Raw genomic sequence first — 19738 nt, 5'->3', positions numbered from 1 at the left:
CAGTAAGGCTATAAAGGTGGAGAGAGTGACCGTCTGTCGGATGTGAAGAGGGAGGGCGTTCCCGGCCACAGGCAGGACGTGGGTGAGCAGGCGGCCGCGAGAAAGATTCTGTCTCTGCCCTTGGGGTACTGATATTTTAATAATGGGAGAAACAGGCAGACAAACATGATTTCCACACAGAGGGAGTAGGAGGAAGAAGCCAAGATGTGGCCATTCGGCTGATGATGCACAGACACACAAGGAAAGGCTCAGGGCAGCTGCTGACTTGCTGCATCTTGGGCTATTGTGCATGCAGCAGGATGGCGAGGGGAAGGCTTCTGGGGGGAGGCGGGCACGCAGGAGGTTTTGAAGGTAGGCGAGAGCTGTATTTCGGAGGAATAGTTGCAGGAAGGGGGAGAATGGCATGAGCATGAGGGAAGAAAGCAAGGAATTGTACCAAGCTCTGAGGTAGATACAAGCTAATCATGTTGGACACAGTCCCTGTCCCACATGGGGTTCCCAGTCTTAATCCCCATTTGACAGATGAGGTCCCTGAGGCACAGAGTAGTGAAGTGACTGGCCCAAGGTCACACGGGGGCAAGTGGCGAATATGGGATTAGAACCCAGGTCCTTCTGATTCCCGGGCCCTTGCCCTATCCACAAGGCCACGCTGCTTCTCATTGCTTGCTCGATTGATAGATTTATTCCATCCCCGGCATTATTATTGTTATTTTGAGGAGGTGGCTGAAGGGTTGATGAGGATAGGGGTGCCGATAATTCTTTGGGGTAGTCTTTCATTTCCCTTAATGTAATCATCCCACGGGGAGCCCGGCTCGGGATTGGCTCGCCAACTGCTAGGTCTTCTGTGATTCGACCCACGCCCGTGAGTTGGAGATGATAAATTATTCATTTGTTAATGATGAATTTATTCTCAGAGAAAAATGTTAATGAAAACCTATTAAATGCAGAGGTTTCGGAGGGCAGCCTGCAATGTCTACAGTTGGGGAAGGAAGGAAAAATGAGCTCATAAATTAGTATCTTCCATTAGGAATTAGAGACCAAAAACCTCTTTGGGAAAGGAGAACCTATTAGAGGAGGCTGGAAATCTTGGATGAGAATTCTGATCCTCGAGTCAGAGTTGACATATTAACCTGTCAGCGTCTCGGGGCAGATTGGGGGTGGGGGTCATCCCGAAAGCTTTATATGGCTCTGAGAGAATGACCAATCCTCGGTCGTACAGACCCAAGCTCCAGTCCATACAGATCTAAGCTCCAGTCCAAACAGACCGAACTCCAGTCCATATAGACCCAAACTCCAGTTCTTACAGATACAAGTTCCAGTCCGTACGGACACAAGCATCAGTCTGTAATAATAATAATAATAATAATTATTATTATTATTATGGCATTTGTTACATGCTTACTGTGTGGTAGACACTGTACTAAGTGCTGGGGTGCATGCCAGCAAATCGGGTTGGACAAAGTCCCCGTCCCGTGTTGGGCTCACCGTCTCAATCCCCATTTTACAGATGAGGTACCTGAGGCCCAGAGAAGTGAAGTGACTTGCGCAAGGTCACACAGCAGACAAGTGGCAGAGTCGGGATTAGAACCCATGACCTTCTGACTCCCAGGCCTGTGCTCTATCAGCCTTGGCGCAAACAGTAGCTCCCTCTCTGGGGAATCCTGAAACGTACATGTTGCGGCATATGTGGAAATAAGGGTGTGTTGGAGCGATGCGTCCAGTACAGTGCTGGTCACACAGTAAGCGCTCAACAAATACCGTTGATGTTAATGATAATAATAATTATGGTATTTAAGTGCTTATTGTGTGCCGAGCACTGTATTAAGCGCCAAGGTAGAGTATATGCTAAATGGACACGGTCCTTTTCTCACACAGTTGTACAATCTACAAGGGAGGGAGATCAATTACCAAATTTCCATTTTACAGATGAGGAAACTGTGGCCCTGAGAAGTTAAGCGACTTGCCCAAGGTCACAGAGCAGAGAAGTGCAGCGTGATCTAGTGGAAACAGCACGGGCTTGGGAGTCAGAGGTCATGGGTTCTAATCCCGGCTCTGCCACTTGTCAGGTCTGTGACTTTGGGCAAGTCACTTCACTTCTCTGTGCTTCAGTTTTACTACATCTGTAAAATGGGGATTAAGATTGTGAGCCCCACCTAGGATAACCTGATTACCCCAGGGCTTAGAACAGTGCTTGGCAAATAGTAAGTGCTTAACAAATGCCATCATTATTATTATTACTAAGTGGCAGAGCAGTCAAGTGGTGGAGCTGGGATTAGAACTCGAGCCCTCTAACTTTCTCTAGGTCATGCCTTGACTGATTGATTGAATGAGGTCAGAGTAGGGGGTGGGGGGACTGGTATGTGTGTATGTGTGATATGTTTGTGGGTGTGAGGGTGGTGTGTGTGTGGTATTGTGTGTGTATGGGTGTGGGGTGTGAACATACACGTAGCTTTTCCTGCTATAGTTTGGCGTGTGTTCTTGAATCAGTCAATCAATCAATGGTATTTATTGAACGCTTACTATATGTACAACACTGTACTAAGTACTTGGGAGAGTTGGTAGACGTGTTCCCTACCTACAAGGAGTTTACAATCTAGAGAAGAACCTTGAGTTGAGGGGTTTGACTTATAGTAGTTAATGGACTCATGTAGTTATTTAGGAGGCATCACCACACTGACATTTTTCCATACAAATTCCTGTCCAGGTTTTTTTTTTTTCAAGGTATTTTTTTAATCGCTTTCAGATGAGGTAAGTGAGGCACAAAGTGACTTGCCCAAAGTCACGCAGCCGACAAATGGAGGAGCCAGGATTAGAAACCTAAGTACTTCTGACTCCCAGGCTCTTGTTCTTCGGTTCAGACGGGATGCTGCTGACGGGGAGATCGTATCCCCGGCTGTCAGCGTCTGAGAGAGGACGAGAGAGGGAGAGGGAAAGAAAGAGAGAAAGGGAGAGGGAAATCGAGAGAGAGAGAGAGAGAGAGAACCCCTGGCCCACTTGTACCCTGGGCCAACAAAAACCCTGTTGGGAAAATTCCTGGGCCCTTGTCAATCAGAAGAGCATTGCTCGGTCACTGGTCATTCAGGGTAGAAAAAGCTAAGAAGCAAAAAATGATAAAAGACCAGATCCTTCAACACATCGCCTGGGAAGGTCAGGACAGGGAAAATCACACTTCCCTAGAAGACCACTCTTTTGGGTCTGGCTTCCAGAGGGAAACATCAAAAAGGGATCGATGGTTAGCTCCACCCTGCTTACTGCCCTCCTGGACCTGCCCCCCGACCCCAGCAGAACTCTTTACACCCTTGTCATTCTATCGCTACATCACTGTTTTAAAGGCTGAGAAAGCGCGAAACCCCAGAGAGACTCAAAGCTTCCAAATAACTTCCCTCCACACTAATAATATAATAGTATTTGTTCAGCACTTACTGTGTGTCAAGCACTGTTTTAAACACAAGGGAGCGATACACGGTTATCAGGTTGGATGTAGTCCCTGTCCCAAATGAAGCTCATAGTCTTAGTCCCCATTTTACGGATGAGGCAACTGAGGTACGGAAAAGTTAAATGATCTGCCCAAAGTTACACAGCAGGAAAGTGGCAGAGCCAGGATTAGAACACAGGTCCTCTAAGAGTCAGAGCAAAGAAGCAACCATATTTTAGACTCCGCAAAAAAAAAAGAAATGAAAACAAACTGGGTGCAGTTGAATACATCTGATGGCTGAGATTCAATTCACGAAATGCAAAAGAACTCTTTCTTCTGTGTGATGGGAAGAACCTCCCAGTTGATAACATTTTGCAACTATGGGGCTCATTGCTCTTTCCTTTGCCAGCCATGAAAGCGGCATGACTTTGCCCAAACGGGATTCCATTCATTTGGCTTAAGCAAGTTAGAGGGAAAGACCTATTACAGCCCTTCGTAACACCCCGCCATATGCTCGCCCTCAAGACTATAAGCTCGTCGTGGACAGGGAATATGTCTACCAACTCTACTACAGTGTAGCATTGTACTCTTCCAAGCAGCTAGTACAGTGCTCTGCAACAGTAAGCGCTCAGTAAATACGACTGATTGCTACTGAGGAAAAATGTGGAAATTGAACCTCCCCCACTGTGAACAGCATCCCAAAATGTTGGCTGCGGGCAAAATCAGCAGCATTTCTACACTCTGAATCAAGCATGGAACTATTTGAATCACATTTTTTGCAGGAGTCATATTTTATATACCCATATATACAAGATGTCTTACCCCTATTTTATATATGAGAGTCAGAGGACCTGGGATCTAATCCTGGCTCTGACGCTCGTCCGTTGGGTGACCTTGGACAAGTCGCTTCGCTTCTCTGGGCCTCGGTTACCTCATCTATAAAATAAGGATGGAGACTCTGAGCCCCTGTGGGACTTGGATTGTGTCCAACCTGATTGACTTGTATCTACCCCAGCGCTCAGTACAGTGCCTGGCACATAGTAAGCACTTAACAAATGCCATTAAAAGAAAAAATAAAACTAGGCAGGGGCTGTGCCGGCTGTGTAAGTAGTGGCTGGGCTGGGACCTACCCATTTCTTCGGCTCCCTGAGGGAGACGCCGGTCACAATAGGATCATATCGATCGGTGCAGAACTACCCAGAGAGGGAGGCCAGCATTTGGGCCTGGAAAATTACCCGCCGGCTCTCGGAGGCTGGCTCCCTCCCCTCCGATCCTCCCCCACCGAGCCTTCCCACCGTGGGGAAAATGCCAGCTGCTTAGCCTGACACTGGACTTGGCCTGGAGCGGATAAAAACGGGCCATTTTTCAGGTCACACAACGCCTCTACCGCTTGCGGCTAAAAAGGGAAGACTGAGACGGAAAGGAGGGTTTTGTACGCTGTCTGCTCCCAGAGTGGGGGTGGAAGTTAGAGCTCAGGCTGGCTTTATTCCCAGGGCGAGCCCACCATGCTCCACAGCCATCCGTTACACGAGATCGGCCGATTCTGAATGGTCTGGAAATGGCCCGCAACTTTAAGATAAGTCCAGTGGTGGAGGATTAGTTGAAAGAGCCCGGGCCTGGGATTCAGAAAGACCTGAGGATTCAGAAAGACCTGAGTTCTAACCCTAGCTCCACCAGTTGTCTGCTGTGGGACCTTAGGAAAGTCACTTCACTTCTTTGTGTCTCGGTTATCTCATCTATAAAATGGGGACAGGGACTGTGTTCAACCTGATTAACTTGTATCTACCCCAGTGCTTAGAACCGTGTTTGACACAGAGTAAGTGTTTAACAAATACCAGGAGAAAACCCCCGCAAAAAACCAAACTTCTCTGGGCCTCCGTCCCCTCATTGGCAAAATGGGGATTCAATACCTTTCTGCCCTCCTACTCGGTCTGCTAGCCCTATATTAGACAGAGACTGTGTCCATTCTAATTATCTTGTATTTATTCCAGTGCTTGGTACAATGTTGGCCACATAGTAAGCACTTCATAATAATAATAATGATGGTATTTGTTAAGCGCTTACTATGTGCAAAGCACCGTTCTAAGCACTGGGATTGTACAAGGTAATCAGGGGTGTCCCATGTAGGGCTCACAGACTTCATCCCCATTTTACCGATGAGGGAACTGAGGCCTAGAGAAATTAAGTGACTTGCCCAAAGTCACACAACTGCCAAGAGTCAGAAGCGGTATTAGAACCCACTACCTCTGACTCTCAAGGCCGTGCTCTTTCCACTGAGCCACGTGACTGGGCGACCCCATATTTGTGGCTTAACAAATACCACAATTATTATTATTATTATTTTTATTAACTGGGCGGCAGGGCCACAGACACGATCTTCCTCTGGAATGGTTGGAAACCGGGGTACCTTCCACCCACCTCTGCTTATCGGGGTGCTGCTGAAGGTACATAGTTGGGGAAGGGAGTTTCTAGTGATCCTGCTGGTTGCCACACAGTCTAGCTAGCACTGGGTGGGCTCCTTGTCGCTGCAGGCTGTCCTCCCTCTAATCTGTGAGCTCCTTGTGGGCAGGGTGTGGGCAGGGATTGTCTCTATTGCTGAATTGTACTTTTCAAGCGCTTAATACAGTGCTCTGCGCACTGTAAGCGCTCAGTAAATACGACTGACTGGATGAATGAATGAATGTTATATTGTACTCTCCCAAGCGCTTAGTGCAGTGTTCTGCCCGCAGTAAGTGTTGAATAAATGCGATTGATCAATCATTTATTGGATTGTACTCTTCCAAGAGCTTAGTCCAGTGTTCTGCACACAGTGAGCGCTCAGCAAATACCACAGATTGACGGACTGAAGGGATGTCAGAATCGACGTCAGCCTGGAGATTGTGGCCTCTTCGGTTCAATGACTCGTCTCTCCCAGTTCCATGTTGGTTCCTTTCACCCGCTCTACCGTCTGCTCTGCCCGAGCTGGCCTTCTCATGGGCCCTCTGGACTTCTGTACAGAGCAGTTTGTGAATCGTATTCTTATAATAGTAATAATAGTAATGATGACGGTATTAATAAAGCACTTACTATATTCCAGCACTTTACAAATTGCTGGCAAGCAAATCCCGGTCTTCCCGAGAGACTCAGTGGTGTTGGACCCGGATGGAGGCAGAGGTGGGGCCCAGTCACCACCAGGCACCTCCTCCCAAGCATCGACGCCTGCCACGGAGTGGGTAGAGGGGAGAGCAGGGTCAGCGGGCACAGCCCCACGCGGTCACTCACCACTGTCTGATGGTTGACCTGGATGACCTCATCCCCCGCGTGGATCTTCTTGCACTGGTCCGCTGGAGACTAAAGGCAACAGAGAACGGGGGACAGCTGAGGACCAGCAGGGAGAAACCGAGGCCCAGAATGAGCAAGAACGAGCGACAACGAGCCTGGGGACAGATTTGCCCACTCAGCACCCGTGCCTGGGGAGCCGAGCCCAATCAAGCATACGTCCCCCTCCGCTATCGGTCGATCGATCGCAATTATTGACTGCTTATTGTGTGCAGAGCACTATACTAAGCGCTTGGGAGAGTACAATATAACAACATAATAGGGTTGATACAACTCGATTTGCTTGTATCCATCCCAGGGCTTAGTACGGTGCCCGGCATGTAGTAATCGCTTAACAAATACCATCATTATTATTGTCAGTTGGTAGACATGTTCCCTGCACACAACGAGCTTACAGTCCGGATGTGTACACAGCGTTATGTACGCGTCAAGGCTCGGCAGCTGAGCCCTACCTGTAATTCACTGGAGCATCTTCTCCCTCACCTACGTGGTAAGCTGCTCAAGGGAAGGGAGCTACTTATTCTCGTTTTCTCCCACACATCCAGTACAGTGTTCTGCACACAATAGATTATAAACTCCTTGAGGCAAGAGATCATGTCTACTTATTCCACTGTCCCCTCCCAAGCACTCAGTACAGTGTTCTGTACACAATAGACTGTCAGTTGTTGGAGGACAGGGATCTATTTATTTACTATTGTTTTAATGAGATGTTCATCCCCTTGATTCCATTTATTGCTATTGTTCTCGTCAGTCCGTCTCCCCCGATTAGACTGTGAGCCCGTCAGAGGGCAGGGACTGTCTCTATCTGTTACATTCCAAGTGCTTAGTCCAGTGCTCTGCACATAGTAAGTGCTCAATAAATACTATCGAATGAATGAATGAATCTGTTACCCCAAACACTCAGTCCAGTGCTCTACACAGTAAGTGCTCAATCAATACAGTTGACTGACTACTGATTGGTTGGTTGATTGAAATGAACAGACCCCCTGGCCCAGGGTGAAGGGGCACACAGCTAGATTCAGTCGTTCATTCGTATTTATTGAGCACTTGCTCTGTGCAGAGCAATGTACTGAGTGCTTGGGAGGGGCCAAGATAACAATAAACAGATATTAGAACCATGGCTGATCCTCTACACCGTAAGCTCATTGTGGCCAGGGAACGCGTCTACCAACTCTGTTGTACTGTACTCTCCCAAGTGCTTAGTACAGTCCACTGCACACGGTAAGAGTCACTTAACTTCTCGGTGCCTCGGTTCCCTCATCTGTAAAATGGAGATTAAGACCGTGACCCTCATGTGGAACAACCTAATTACCTTGTATCTACCCCCGCGCTTAGAACAGTGCTCGGCACATAGTAAGTGCTTAACAAATACCAACATTATTATTATTACTAATAAATACTTATGATGATGAAGATACCACCCCATCCGACCTGGTGACGATGAATGGAAGTCTGTCAGGACAATAATAATAATTGTGGCATCCGTTAAGCGCTTACTATGTCCCAGGCTCCGTACTAAGCGCCGGACAGGCCTGGCTAGTTTGGTTATCAGCTACCCAGCACTCATTTGGGTTTTGAGTGTCTTGCAGCCGGGGTGAGTGTTTTGCTACAGAATTACCAACTGACTGGGCTCTCTTTATCTTGGGCCACCACACCCAAGAGCCATTTTGTGGCCCTCTCTAGGAAAAGCAAGAATCCGAGGCTGATATGCTTCAGAAACAGGGAGCTAAAGAGAGGAGCCGCCTGGCAAACAAGAACCATGGAAACCGATCACGTAAGAAGCCACCGGGTCACTCTGGCTTCCAAGTAGAAGCAAACGAAACAGAAAACTCGTCACGAAGTCAAGATTCAGAGTGCCGGAAGGGAGTGTCAAGGTGAACCCAGAGTCTTCTGCAATCTAGGCACGTTCTTGAAGAAACTGCCGTCTAAATGGGAGGCAGTATGGCCTAGCAGAAAGCTCACAGGGCAGAGAGGCAGGAGGGCTGGGTTCCAGTCGCAGCCTTGTCCCCAGTTTATTTTGTAACCTGGCATGGTAGGCATTCGGTGGATACCAGTGAGTAATAATTGTGATATTTGTGAAGCGCATGCACTATCCCCGGCATTGTATTAAGGTCTACGGTACACCCGAGATAATCAGGTCCCCGTCCCACCTGGGGCTCACAAGCAAAGTGGCCTAGTAAATAGAGCAGGGGCCTGGGCGTCAGAAAGACCTGGGTTCTAATTCCGGTTCTGCCACTTGTCTGCTGTGTGACCTTGGAAAAGTCGTTTCACTTCTCTGTGTCTCATTTACCTTGTCTTTAAAATGGGGATTAAGACTGTGAGCCCAGTGGGGGACAAGGACGATGTCCAACCCAATTTCCTTGTATCTTCCCTAGTGCTTAGCACAGTGCCTGGCTCAGAGTAAGCCCTTAACAGATACCACAGTTATTATTACCATTATTATCAGGCTAAGTAGGAGGGAGAACAGGGATTGAATCCCCATTTTACAGGTTAGGAAACTGAGGCACGGAGGTGTGAAGTGAGTAGACCAAGATCATGCAGTAGGCAAATAATAATAAGAATAATCATATTCGTTAAGCGCTTACTATGTGCCAAGCACTGCTGTAAGCACTGGGGTTGATATAAGGGCATCAGGTTGCCCCACATGAGGCTGAGTCTTCATCTCCGTTTTAACAGACGAGGTAACTGAGGCACAGAGAAGTTAAGTGACTTGCCAAGGTCACACAGCAGACAAGCGGAGTCGGGATTAGAACGCACGTCCTCTGACTCCCAAGCCCGAGCTCTTACCACTAGGCCATGCTGCTTCTCTAAAGGTGGATCTGGGATGAGAACCCAGGTACCCTGAGTCCCAGGCCCGAGCTCCATCCGCCGTGCCCCGCTGTGGGCTGTTCCAGATGGACTGGCGCGGGACTGGATGGGACTAAGATCTGCCCTCAGTTGAGGCCCAGGGACCGACTGTGGACCTCCATCCCCATCGGCATGGGGACGACCTGGACGGGATCCCTCATCTCCGGTGCCGGGGATGGACTCCGGCCACTTTGTTAGCACCCGACGGGCTCCCCGGAGGAAGCTGGCATCTGTCTGTGGACTTGCAGAAACTAGGGCAGGAGAAAAACACATTCGACAGCTCGGAAATCTAACGGGGTCTTAAAGAAGAGAGACACTCCTGAGGAATCAAAGCCGTGGGGGCCGCCCGACAGTAGCGGAAGCCTCAGAGGGCGTGCTGACAGAAACGCCTAAGTGGGAAGCAGTGTGACCTAGCAGAAGGTGCATTTAGAACAGTGCTGGGCACATAGTAAGTGCTTAACAAACACCACAGATTATTATTATTATGTGGCAAAACCAGGATGAGGACGCAGGATGAGAAATGCTCTGAGCATGTCACCGCCCCCCCCCTCAAAAATCTCCAGTGTGGTTGCCTATCAACCCCCGTATCAAGCAGAAACTCCTCGCTACTGGCTTCAAAACTCTCCATCACTTTGCCCCTCCTTACCTCACTTCCCTTCTCGCCTTATCCAGCCCAGCCCCCACACTCCGCTCCTCTGGTGCCGCTAACCTTCTCAAAGTGCCTTGTTCCCGCCCGTCTCGCCATCGACCCCTGGCCCACGTCCTACCTCTGGCCTGGAATGCCCTCCCTCCTCACATCCGCCAAACTAGCTCCCTTCCCCCCCTTCAAAGCCCTGCTGAGAGCTCACCTCCTCCAGAAGGCCTTCCCAGACTGAGCCCCCTTTTTCCTCTGCTTCTCCTCCCCTCCCCATCATCCCGACTCACTCCCTCTGCTCTACCCCCCCGCCCCACAGCACTTGTGTAGATATGTACATATTTATTATTCTGTTTATTTTATTAATCGCATGCATTTATCTATAATTCTATTGATTCATATTGATGCTATTGATGCCTGTTTACTTGTTTACTTGTCTGTCTCCCCCCATCTAGACTGTGAGCCCGTTGCTGGGCAAGGATTGTCTCTATCTGATGCCGAATTGTACTTTCCAAGTGCTCAGTACAGTGTTCTGCACACAGTAAGCACTCAATAAGTACAACCGAATGAATGAATACACATAGTAAACACTCAGTAAATACCACTGATTGATTGATAGATTGAGATCCCCCCAGTCACCTCCTTCAAGAGGCCTGCCTCGATTGAGTCCCCTTGACCTGCTCAAGTCATCCCATCATCCAGTTTGGCAGGAATATGGATGTTGGTGTATTTATTCATTCATTGCTTACTTTTGCTATTCCCGGTTCTACTTAGGTTTTCCCTCTTGGGAGGCGATGTAGTCTAGTGGTCAGACCACGAGCCTGAGAGCCTGGAGGCCTGGCTCTCAGCCCAAGCTCTGTCGCTTGCCCGCTGTGTGACCTCGGACAGGTCACTTCACTTCTCTGGCCCTCAGTTACCTCATCTATAAAATGGGGATAAAATACCTGTTCCCTCTTCCTCGGTAGAGAGGTCTGCGTCCGTTACAGTGCTCTCAGGGGTGCTCGGTCTATCCTGGTGAGCCCCAAAACGCGTTCCCCTAGCTGATGATCCTCTGACAGATAACCCAACACCCCTCACGCGCCCAGGTTCGAGGCCCTGTTTCACACCTCCCTGAAACCGAGGTGGTGGCGGGTGGCCAGCCAGCTTCCCTGTCACCTCGTGTTCGAGGAAGTGACATCAGCGTGGGTCAGGCCGACGGTCAGGTGCTCTTAGCAGCAAGAAGGAGAAGGCGTTCTGTTCCCAGTTTCCCTGAGTCTGGCCATAAGCCAAGCTCTGTCTTGTTCCTCTAATCCTCTCCCTGCCTTTGTCCGAACTGAATTATTTATTCTCATTTTTAATGAAAGCCGGGCTCAGCGGACAATGATCCCCGAGCACGAAGGAGGAATCAATTTAGAGTCCTGTTCCAAAGGGAGGGCTTGGCGGTGGCAGAATTTCCAGCCTCGGTCTTTCCTGGACGCGGGAACAAGTGACCCCCTTGTCCCCCCGGCCTGCTTTGGTCTGTCCCCGGTCTCACTGTTGTGGCTCAGAGATGAGGCGCTGAAGGGGCCTTGGGGGAGATTTACGACTTTCATTTGGTCGCCTGGCAAATTCTTCCCTTTAAAAAATAAGAGATTTCGAAAGGGGGCTGCCTCCCCCTTGTCTTCAATAAAATATTTCTCTCCCAGCAAGACGTTCAAGAGAATTTGGGGGCCGAGATGCAGCTGGGTTTATTTCTCCCTAGGTCACCAGGAGGCTGTTTCCCCATCTTGAAGGGAGTGGCCCATCGACTCCACAGTGGCCAGAGGCATTCTGTAAACTGGAATCTCCTTGCGGGGTGGGGAGGAGGGTCGGGGAGACCATGTGACTGGGAGATGATAATAACATTAGTTGGTATTTATTAAGCGCTTACTATGTGCCAAGCACTGTTCTAAGCACTGGGGTTGTACAAGGTAATCAGGGGTGTCCCACGTAGGGCTCACAGTCTTCATCCCCATTTTACAGATGAGGCACAGAGAAGTTAAGTGACTTGCCCAAGGTCACACAGCTGACAAATGGCAGAGCTGGGATTAGAACCCATGACCTCTGACTCCCAAGCCCGTGCTCTTTCCACTGAACCACACAGCTTCTCTAATAATGTTGGTATTTGTTAAGCGCTTACTATGTGCCGAGCACTGTTCTAAGCGCTGGGGTAGACAGAGGGGAATCAGGTTGTCCCACGTGGGGCTCACAGTCTTAATCCCCATTTTACAGATGAGGGAACTGAGGCGCAGAGAAGTGAAGTGACTTGCCCACAGTCACACAGCCGACAAGTGGCGGAGCTGGGATTCGAACTCATGAGCCCTGACTCCAAAGCCCGTGCTCTTTCCACTGAGCCACACTGCTTCTCTAGAAGATGTTATCCTCCTCATCACAAACCAAGAGACAAAGATGTTTTCTTCAGAGTCTGCCCAGATCAGGGGGGTCTAGAAGAAGCCCTTCAGCCGGACTTGACACGCCAACCACCAGAATCAAGATTTTTTTGTGTGTGTAGTATTTATTCAACGCTTTCTATGTCCCAGGTACTGTACTAAGTGCCCGGGTAGATACAAGGTAATCAGGTTGGACACAGTCTCTGTCCCACATGGGGCTCACAGTCTTCATCCCCATTTTACAGATGAAGTAACAGAGGCATAGAGGAAATGAAGTGACTCTCCCAGGGTCACGCAGTAGGTATGAGGTAGAGCCTGGATTAGAACCCAGATCCTCTGATTCCCAGCCCCATGCCCTTTTCCCTGGGCCACTGCCTTAGTCAGTCAGTCAGACAATCATATTTACTGAGTGATTACTGTGTGCAGAGCACTGTACTAAAGGCTTGGGATAGTACAAAAGAACAGTATAACAGATATATTCCTTGCCCACAGCGAGCTTATGGTCTTATGGTCGGTGAAGCAGCGTGGCTCAGTGGAAAGAGCACGGGCTTTGGAGTCGGAGGTCATGGGTTCAAATCCCGGCTCGGCCATTTGTCAGCTGTGTGACTTTGGGCAAGTCACTTCACTTCTCGGTGCCTCAGTTACCTCATCTGTAAAATGGGGATTAAGACTGTGAGCCCCACGTGGGACGACCTGATTCCCCTGTGTCTACCCCAGCGCTTAGAACAGTGCTCGGCACATAGTAAGCGCTTAACAGATACCAACATTATTAGAGGACAAGCTTACACGTCCAGTTGGATGATCTTGTACCCACTTCAGTGCTAAGCACTGTGCTTTGGCCCACAATAAGAGCTTAAGAATGCCCACGATCATTATTATTCCTACGGGGGAAAAACCTGCTCTCCTTCTCTCTCGGACTGTAGATGCCATGGACACCGTGCCAGACAGGGACTGCGGCTGATCTAATTAGCCAGCTAATCGTCATGGCCCTGGGCAGAGTGCTTGGCACAGAGTGAGCACATAAGAAGAAGCAGTGTGGCCTGATGGCTAGTGCACAAGCCTGGGAGACAGAGGCGCTGGGTTCTAATCGCGGCTCTGCCGGTCGCTTGCTGTGTGATCTTGGGCAAGTCACTTCACTTCTCTGTGCCTCAGTTACCTCATCTGTAAAATGGGGATTGAGACTATGAGCCCCATGAGAGACAGGGACTGTGTCTAACCCGATTAGCTTATATTCATTCATTCATTCATTCAATAGTATTTATTGAGCGCTTACTATGTGCCAAACACTGTACTAAGTGCTTGGAATGTACAATTCGGCGACAGATAGAGACAATCCCTGCCCAATAATGGGCTCACAGTCTAAATGGGGGAGACAGCAAAGCAAAACAGAACAAAACAAAACAAAACAAGACAACATCATCACGATAAACTGAATCATGGAGTTATCTACCCCAGCGTTTACTTCAGTGCCTGGCATGTACTAAACACTTAACAAACACCCTAAATAAATTAATATATAAATACCGTCATTATAATTACGGATCAGAACCCGGGCGCTTATTCTGTGTGGGCCAGAAGAGGGGAACTAAGACAGGCTGTCTTAATGCACTTGTATCTGTGACCTCTGGGCATTTGATATTTGCCGCCACCTCAACCCCAGAGCACTTATGAACATATCTATAAATTATATATTATAAATTACTTATCTATATTAATATCTGTCTCCCTCTCTAGACTGTAAGTTCATTGTGAGAAGGGAATGTGTCTGCCAACTCTGTCATATTGTACTCTCCCAAGCACTTAGTACAGTGCTCTGCATCGATTAGACTAAGCCAGTCGATTAGACTGTAAACCCGTCAATGGGCAGGGACTGTATCTGTTGCCGATTTGTGCATTCCAAGAGCCTAGTACAGTGCTCTGCACATAGTAAGTGCTCAATAAATACTATTGAATGAATGAATATAGACAAGCGCTCAATAAGTACCACTGATGACATGAGGATCTGTCCAATGGAGAAGCAGCGTGGCTCAGTGGAAAGAGCATGGGCTTAGGAGTCAGAGTTCATGGGTTCGAATCCCGGCTCTGCCACTTGGCAGCTGTGTGACTGTGGGCAAGTCACTTCACTTCTCTGTGCCTCAGTTCCCTCATCTGTAAAATGGGGATGAAGACTGTGAGCCGCACGTGGGACAACTGGGACAACCTGATTACCCTGTAATCAGGGTATGATTACATGATTACAGGGTATGTATAAAGAGGTCATGGGTTCGAATCCCGGCTCGGCCACTTGTCAGCTGTGTGACTTTGGGCAAGTCACTTCACTTCTCTGCGCCTCAGTTCCCTCATCTGTAAAATGGGGATTAAGACTGTGAGCCCCACGTGGGACAACCTGATTCCCCTGTGTCTACCCCAGCGCTTAGAACAGTGCTCGGCACATAGTAAGCGCTTAACAAATACCAACATTATTATTATTATTATTGTATCTCCCCCAGCGCTTACAACAGTGCTCTGCACGTAGCAAGCGCTTAACAAATACCAACGTTATTATTATTATTATCTACTCCAGCGCTTAGAACAGTGCTCTGCACATAGTAAGCGCTTAACATATACCAACATTATTATTAACCACGCATTCCGGCAGAGCCAGCAAACACTAACAGAGGGTTAACAATTTTAACTCCCACACCAGTGTGTTAACAAGTCTAACTCCCACACCAATGCCCCTTAACAATTCTAACTCCCACAACAGTGTGTTAACTATTTTAACGCCCACACCAGTGTGTTAACAACCTAACTCCCACAATAGGGCGGTAACGACTTAATTCCCTCAACAGTTTGGCAGCACCGCTCAGTGGAAAGAGCCGGGGGCCTGGGCATCAGAGGACCTGGGTTCTAATCCCAGCTCTGCCACTTGTCGGCCGATGCCACTTGTCTGCTGCGTGACCCTGGACAAGTCACTTAACTTCTCTGTAACTCAGTTACCTCATCTGTAAAAGGGGGATCGAGACGGTGAGTCCCACACGGGACAGGGACTGTGTCCAACCCGATTTGCTTATATCTACCCCAGCACTTAGTACGGTGCCTGGCACATAGTAACTGCTTAACAAATACCACAGTTAATATTATTATCATGACCTTGATCTTAATAAATTCAGTAAATTAAATAGTTTTTATTAAGTGCTTACTGTGTGAGGAGCACTGTACTAATATCGTAAAAAAACTCAACAAAACAAGTACTGAATCCCCATTTTACAGAGGAGGAAACTGAATCACTGAGAAGTTAAGTGACTTTCTCAAGGTCACAGAGCAGGCGAGTGGAGACGATGGGAGAAAGAGAGAGGAGTCACCGGCCCAGAGCCCAGGACTGTCCGGCCCCCAGCCCCGGTCCCACCCGATCCCCGGGGAGCTTACGTTTTCCGTCGTCCCGGTGACGACGTGCAGTCCGTCGTAGGTGGATTTGATGTACATCCCCTGCAGAGAGGTGGGAGGAGGAATCTTTAGACGACTGAGTGGACACCAGCCAGCTCCCGGTGTCCCAACTGTCCTGAACTGTCAAAGGGGGCTGCACACTGGCCGGGGAATAAGATGGACTGTGGATGGAGCCGGCTGGCCGGCAGTTGATTATGACTTCAAACAGTCATATTTATTGAGCACTTACCATCTGCAGAGCACTTGACTAAGCGCTTGGGAGAGTATAATATAACAAGTAACAGAGTCCCTGCCCACAGTGAGCTTATAGCCTAGGAGAATGGTGGGTTGTCCCCTGGCCTGTGCTTGCCTCCCCCCGCCCCAGGACCCAAGGCTCAGGCTGTGTAGATTGTGTGACTGAGGGCGCTCGGGTGCAGGGAGCACAAATTCTGTTCAGGAGTTTTCATCCCCATGAGAGCCGGATTGGCAGGAATGGAAGGGCAACCTGGGGGACTGAGGCCTATCGCTTTCCACCAGGCAGGACCCCCGGGGGGGACTCAGGCCCAGGAGGCAGATGACATTACGGGCCAAGAATAGGGTCGTGGATCCAGGCAGGCAGGCAGGCACTGGGCCTCTACTGGCCCTACGGGGGACCCAGATGACCAAGACCAAGGTCTTTTTTCCTGCTGCAGGCTGGAGCGTTGGAGAACCAGAGAGGGGGCGAAAGATGCAGCGGCAGCCAGAGATGGGGCAAGAAAGAGGGAGAGGTGGGGAGAAACCTGATCCCAGCCTGACAGTCTACCAGGTGGATCTGCCTGGAGGTCTTCTGTCAATATGGCAGAAAGAAGCAACGTGGTCTTATGCATAAAACACACTTCTGGGAGTCTAGACTGTAAGCTCGTGGTGGGCAGGGAATGTGTCTGTTATACTGTTATATTGTGCTCTCCCAAGCATTTAGTACAATGCTCTGCACACTGTAAGTGCTCAATTAGTACCATTGACTGACTGAGTCAGAAGGACCTGAGTTTTAATCCTGTCTCCGCCACTTGTCTGCCGTGTGACCTTAGGCAAGTAACTTCACTTCTCCGAGCCTCAGTTACCTCATCTGTAAAATGGGGACTAAGACCGTGAGTCCCATGTGGGATGTGGACTGTGTCCCATCCAATTTTACTAAGGCTTAGTATAGGGCCTGGCACATTGTAAGCACTCTAGAAATACCATTAAAAAAAAAAAAGAAGAAACACATTGAAACAAAGTTGGATCACCTCGAGGTGACGCTTTCAGCAGGAGGCATCGCGGGTGGCATCTGATGTCAAGCTCCTTGGTTCTCCCTGAGGGAGTACCCCCGTTCAACCATGGAATAGTTTCTCCCACTGCACGGGGCCTCGTCAGTTTTTGCAGTCCATTAACTGTAGCGTTTTCAACCCAAACAGTTTTTCCATTAAAAATCACTCATCCTCCGCCTCACCGGACAACTCAATGTCAATTTACCACACCGTGCAGCTGCCACATTTTAGAGGCTGGGGTTGGGCTTCTGCTATAAACAACAGAAGATGGGCACTGCCCAAATCGGTCAAGCCCCCGGGCAGCGGTTGATAAATGATTTCATCGTTCCCAACTCTGGGTTTCTAGCTCTCCTCACGCATCGTCGGTCAGAGAGGTTTGGGTTATTTTTGTACTTCGTATAGGGAGGGAGGCAGGTCAAAATAGGACTGCTTTTAGAAGTCACTTGAAACTTGCAGAAGCACAAAGAGCTCACTTATTAAGCGCTTACTGTGTGAGAAGCACCATGTTAAGTGCTAATCTAACAATCCGACCCAGTCCCCCGTCCCGCTGCCTAGGATGGAGGGAGAGCAGGGCTCTCGTCCCCATTTTACAGATGAGGAAACAGAGGCTCAGAGGGATCCGGTGACTTGCCCGAGATCACACAGTGAGCAGGTCAGGGGCAGAGTTGGGACTAGCTCTAAAGTCTCCAGACTCCCAATTAATCTGTCAATTAATCAAGGCCATTTATTGAGCGCTTACTGTGTGCATTCCCAGTGCCAGTCTTTGGCTCTGGGAATGGAATTAAGCAAGTCCAGGGCAATCACGACAAGAAAGACTCTAACAAGAGGGAGGGAAAGAAGGTAGGAGGGAGGGAGGGAGGAAGAGAGAAGGAGGGAGAGAGAGGGAGGGAGAGAGGAAGAGGGAGAGGGAGAGGGAAAGGGAGAGAGGGAGGGAGAGAAAGAGGGAGGGAAAAAGAGATGGAGGGAGGAAGGAAGGAGAAAAGGAGGGAGGGAAATGCCCTCGGGCCAATTCTGGGGCTCGCGACTGGTGAAGGGCTCACCAAGCCCTCTCCGGGAAGCACGCTGGTGAGGTGGACGACCTCGAGGTGGGCCGACTGGGACACCAGAGAGTCAGATGACAGTGAGATGATGTGGTCACAGATCCCGGACAAGGTTTTGCACTAGAAAGGGAGAGAAAAATGAGAGGATCTGTGAAACCGAAGCCAATGTTTGGACGCACCCCAGATGGCCAAGATCAGGCGTGTAGTTACGTGCGAAATGATGATGGGGAGGGTCAAACATCAACAGGGCTTTTAGGATTTGATAGGGTGGGTAGTCCCCTCAATCAGTCAAATTTATTGAGTGCTGACCTCCCCTTCAGCACCCACATATGTGTCTTGGTTCAATTATCCTTTATATTTTTTAAATGCTGTTTGTTAAGCGCTTGCTATGAGTCAAGCACTGAACTAGGTACAAGTCAACCAGGTCACACCCCTTCCCTGTCCCACTTGGGGCACGTAGTTCACAGTTCAAGTGGGAAGGAAAACAGGTGCTTGACACATAATAAGTGCTTAAATATTTCGATTATTATTATCATTATTGTTATTCTTAGGTATTCAATCCCCATTTTACAGATGAGGCAACAGAGGCCCAGAGAAGTGAAGTGACTTCCCCAAGGTCACACAACAGGCAATTGGGGGAGTCGGGATTACAGGTCCTGAGTCCAAGTCCCGTGCTCTAATTACTAGGCCCTGCTGCTTCTCTATTTATATATATAAGGGGACCCGTCCCACTGTGATGTTTTATACCTGCCTCTTCCATTAGGATATAGGCTCCTTATGGGCAAGGAACTTCCCGGAACACGTCACCGGGGTCACTTCCTGACAGCAATCAGCATGGGGAGAAACGTTCATCTCTCCTTAGATGGTGTCTGTCACCAACCTACCCCTTACTACTCTTTTTTTTTAAAATGGTACATGTTAAGCGCTTTCCAAGTGCCAGCCACTGTAGTAAGGGCTGGGATAGGTGTAAGCTAATCAGGTTGGACACAGTCCATGTCTCACATGGGGCCCCGAGTCTTTGTCCCGATTTTACAGATGTGGTAACTGAGGCCCAGGGGAATGAAGTAACTTGCCCAAGGTCACACAGCAGACAAACGGTAGAGCAGGAATTAGAACCCAGGTCCTTCCGCTGCCTAGGCCCCTGCTCTATCCTCATGGCATGCTGCTACTCTTACGCCAGGAGCCCATTCATTCATTCATTCAATCGTATTTATTGAGCGCTTACTGTGTGCAGAGCACTGTCCTAAGCGCTTGGAATGTACCATTCGGCAACAGATAGAGACAATCCCTGCCCAACAAGGGGCTCACAGTCTAAGAGGGGGGCAGCCAGGGGCTCCTGGTCTAATTCTCACTGGGGTAATGGTATTTTCTAGTCCTTAGTACAATACTTCACATGCAGTAGGCAC

The 19738-nt window shown here is 49.1% G+C and overlaps 1 protein-coding gene across 1 annotated transcript in view; it reads right to left on the bottom strand.

Moving 5' to 3' along the window:
• LOC120638467 (connector enhancer of kinase suppressor of ras 2-like) overlaps positions 1-19738 on the bottom strand; it is a 139325-nt gene that overhangs the window by 13702 nt on the left and 105885 nt on the right. Inside the window, exons 7-9 of the mRNA XM_039912439.1 lie at positions 18333-18452; positions 16010-16069; positions 6677-6745 (exon numbers count right to left, since the gene is read on the bottom strand). Of these exons, the coding sequence (XP_039768373.1) occupies positions 6677-6745; positions 16010-16069; positions 18333-18452 (249 nt within the window). The remainder of the gene's footprint in view (positions 1-6676; positions 6746-16009; positions 16070-18332; positions 18453-19738) is intronic.

The sequence above is a fragment of the Ornithorhynchus anatinus genome, chromosome 6, assembly GCF_004115215.2.
Source record: "Ornithorhynchus anatinus isolate Pmale09 chromosome 6, mOrnAna1.pri.v4, whole genome shotgun sequence".
NCBI lineage: Eukaryota > Metazoa > Chordata > Mammalia > Monotremata > Ornithorhynchidae > Ornithorhynchus > Ornithorhynchus anatinus.
Note: the sequence above shows the minus strand (reverse complement) of the source record. Positions and strands in the feature narration are given on the sequence as shown.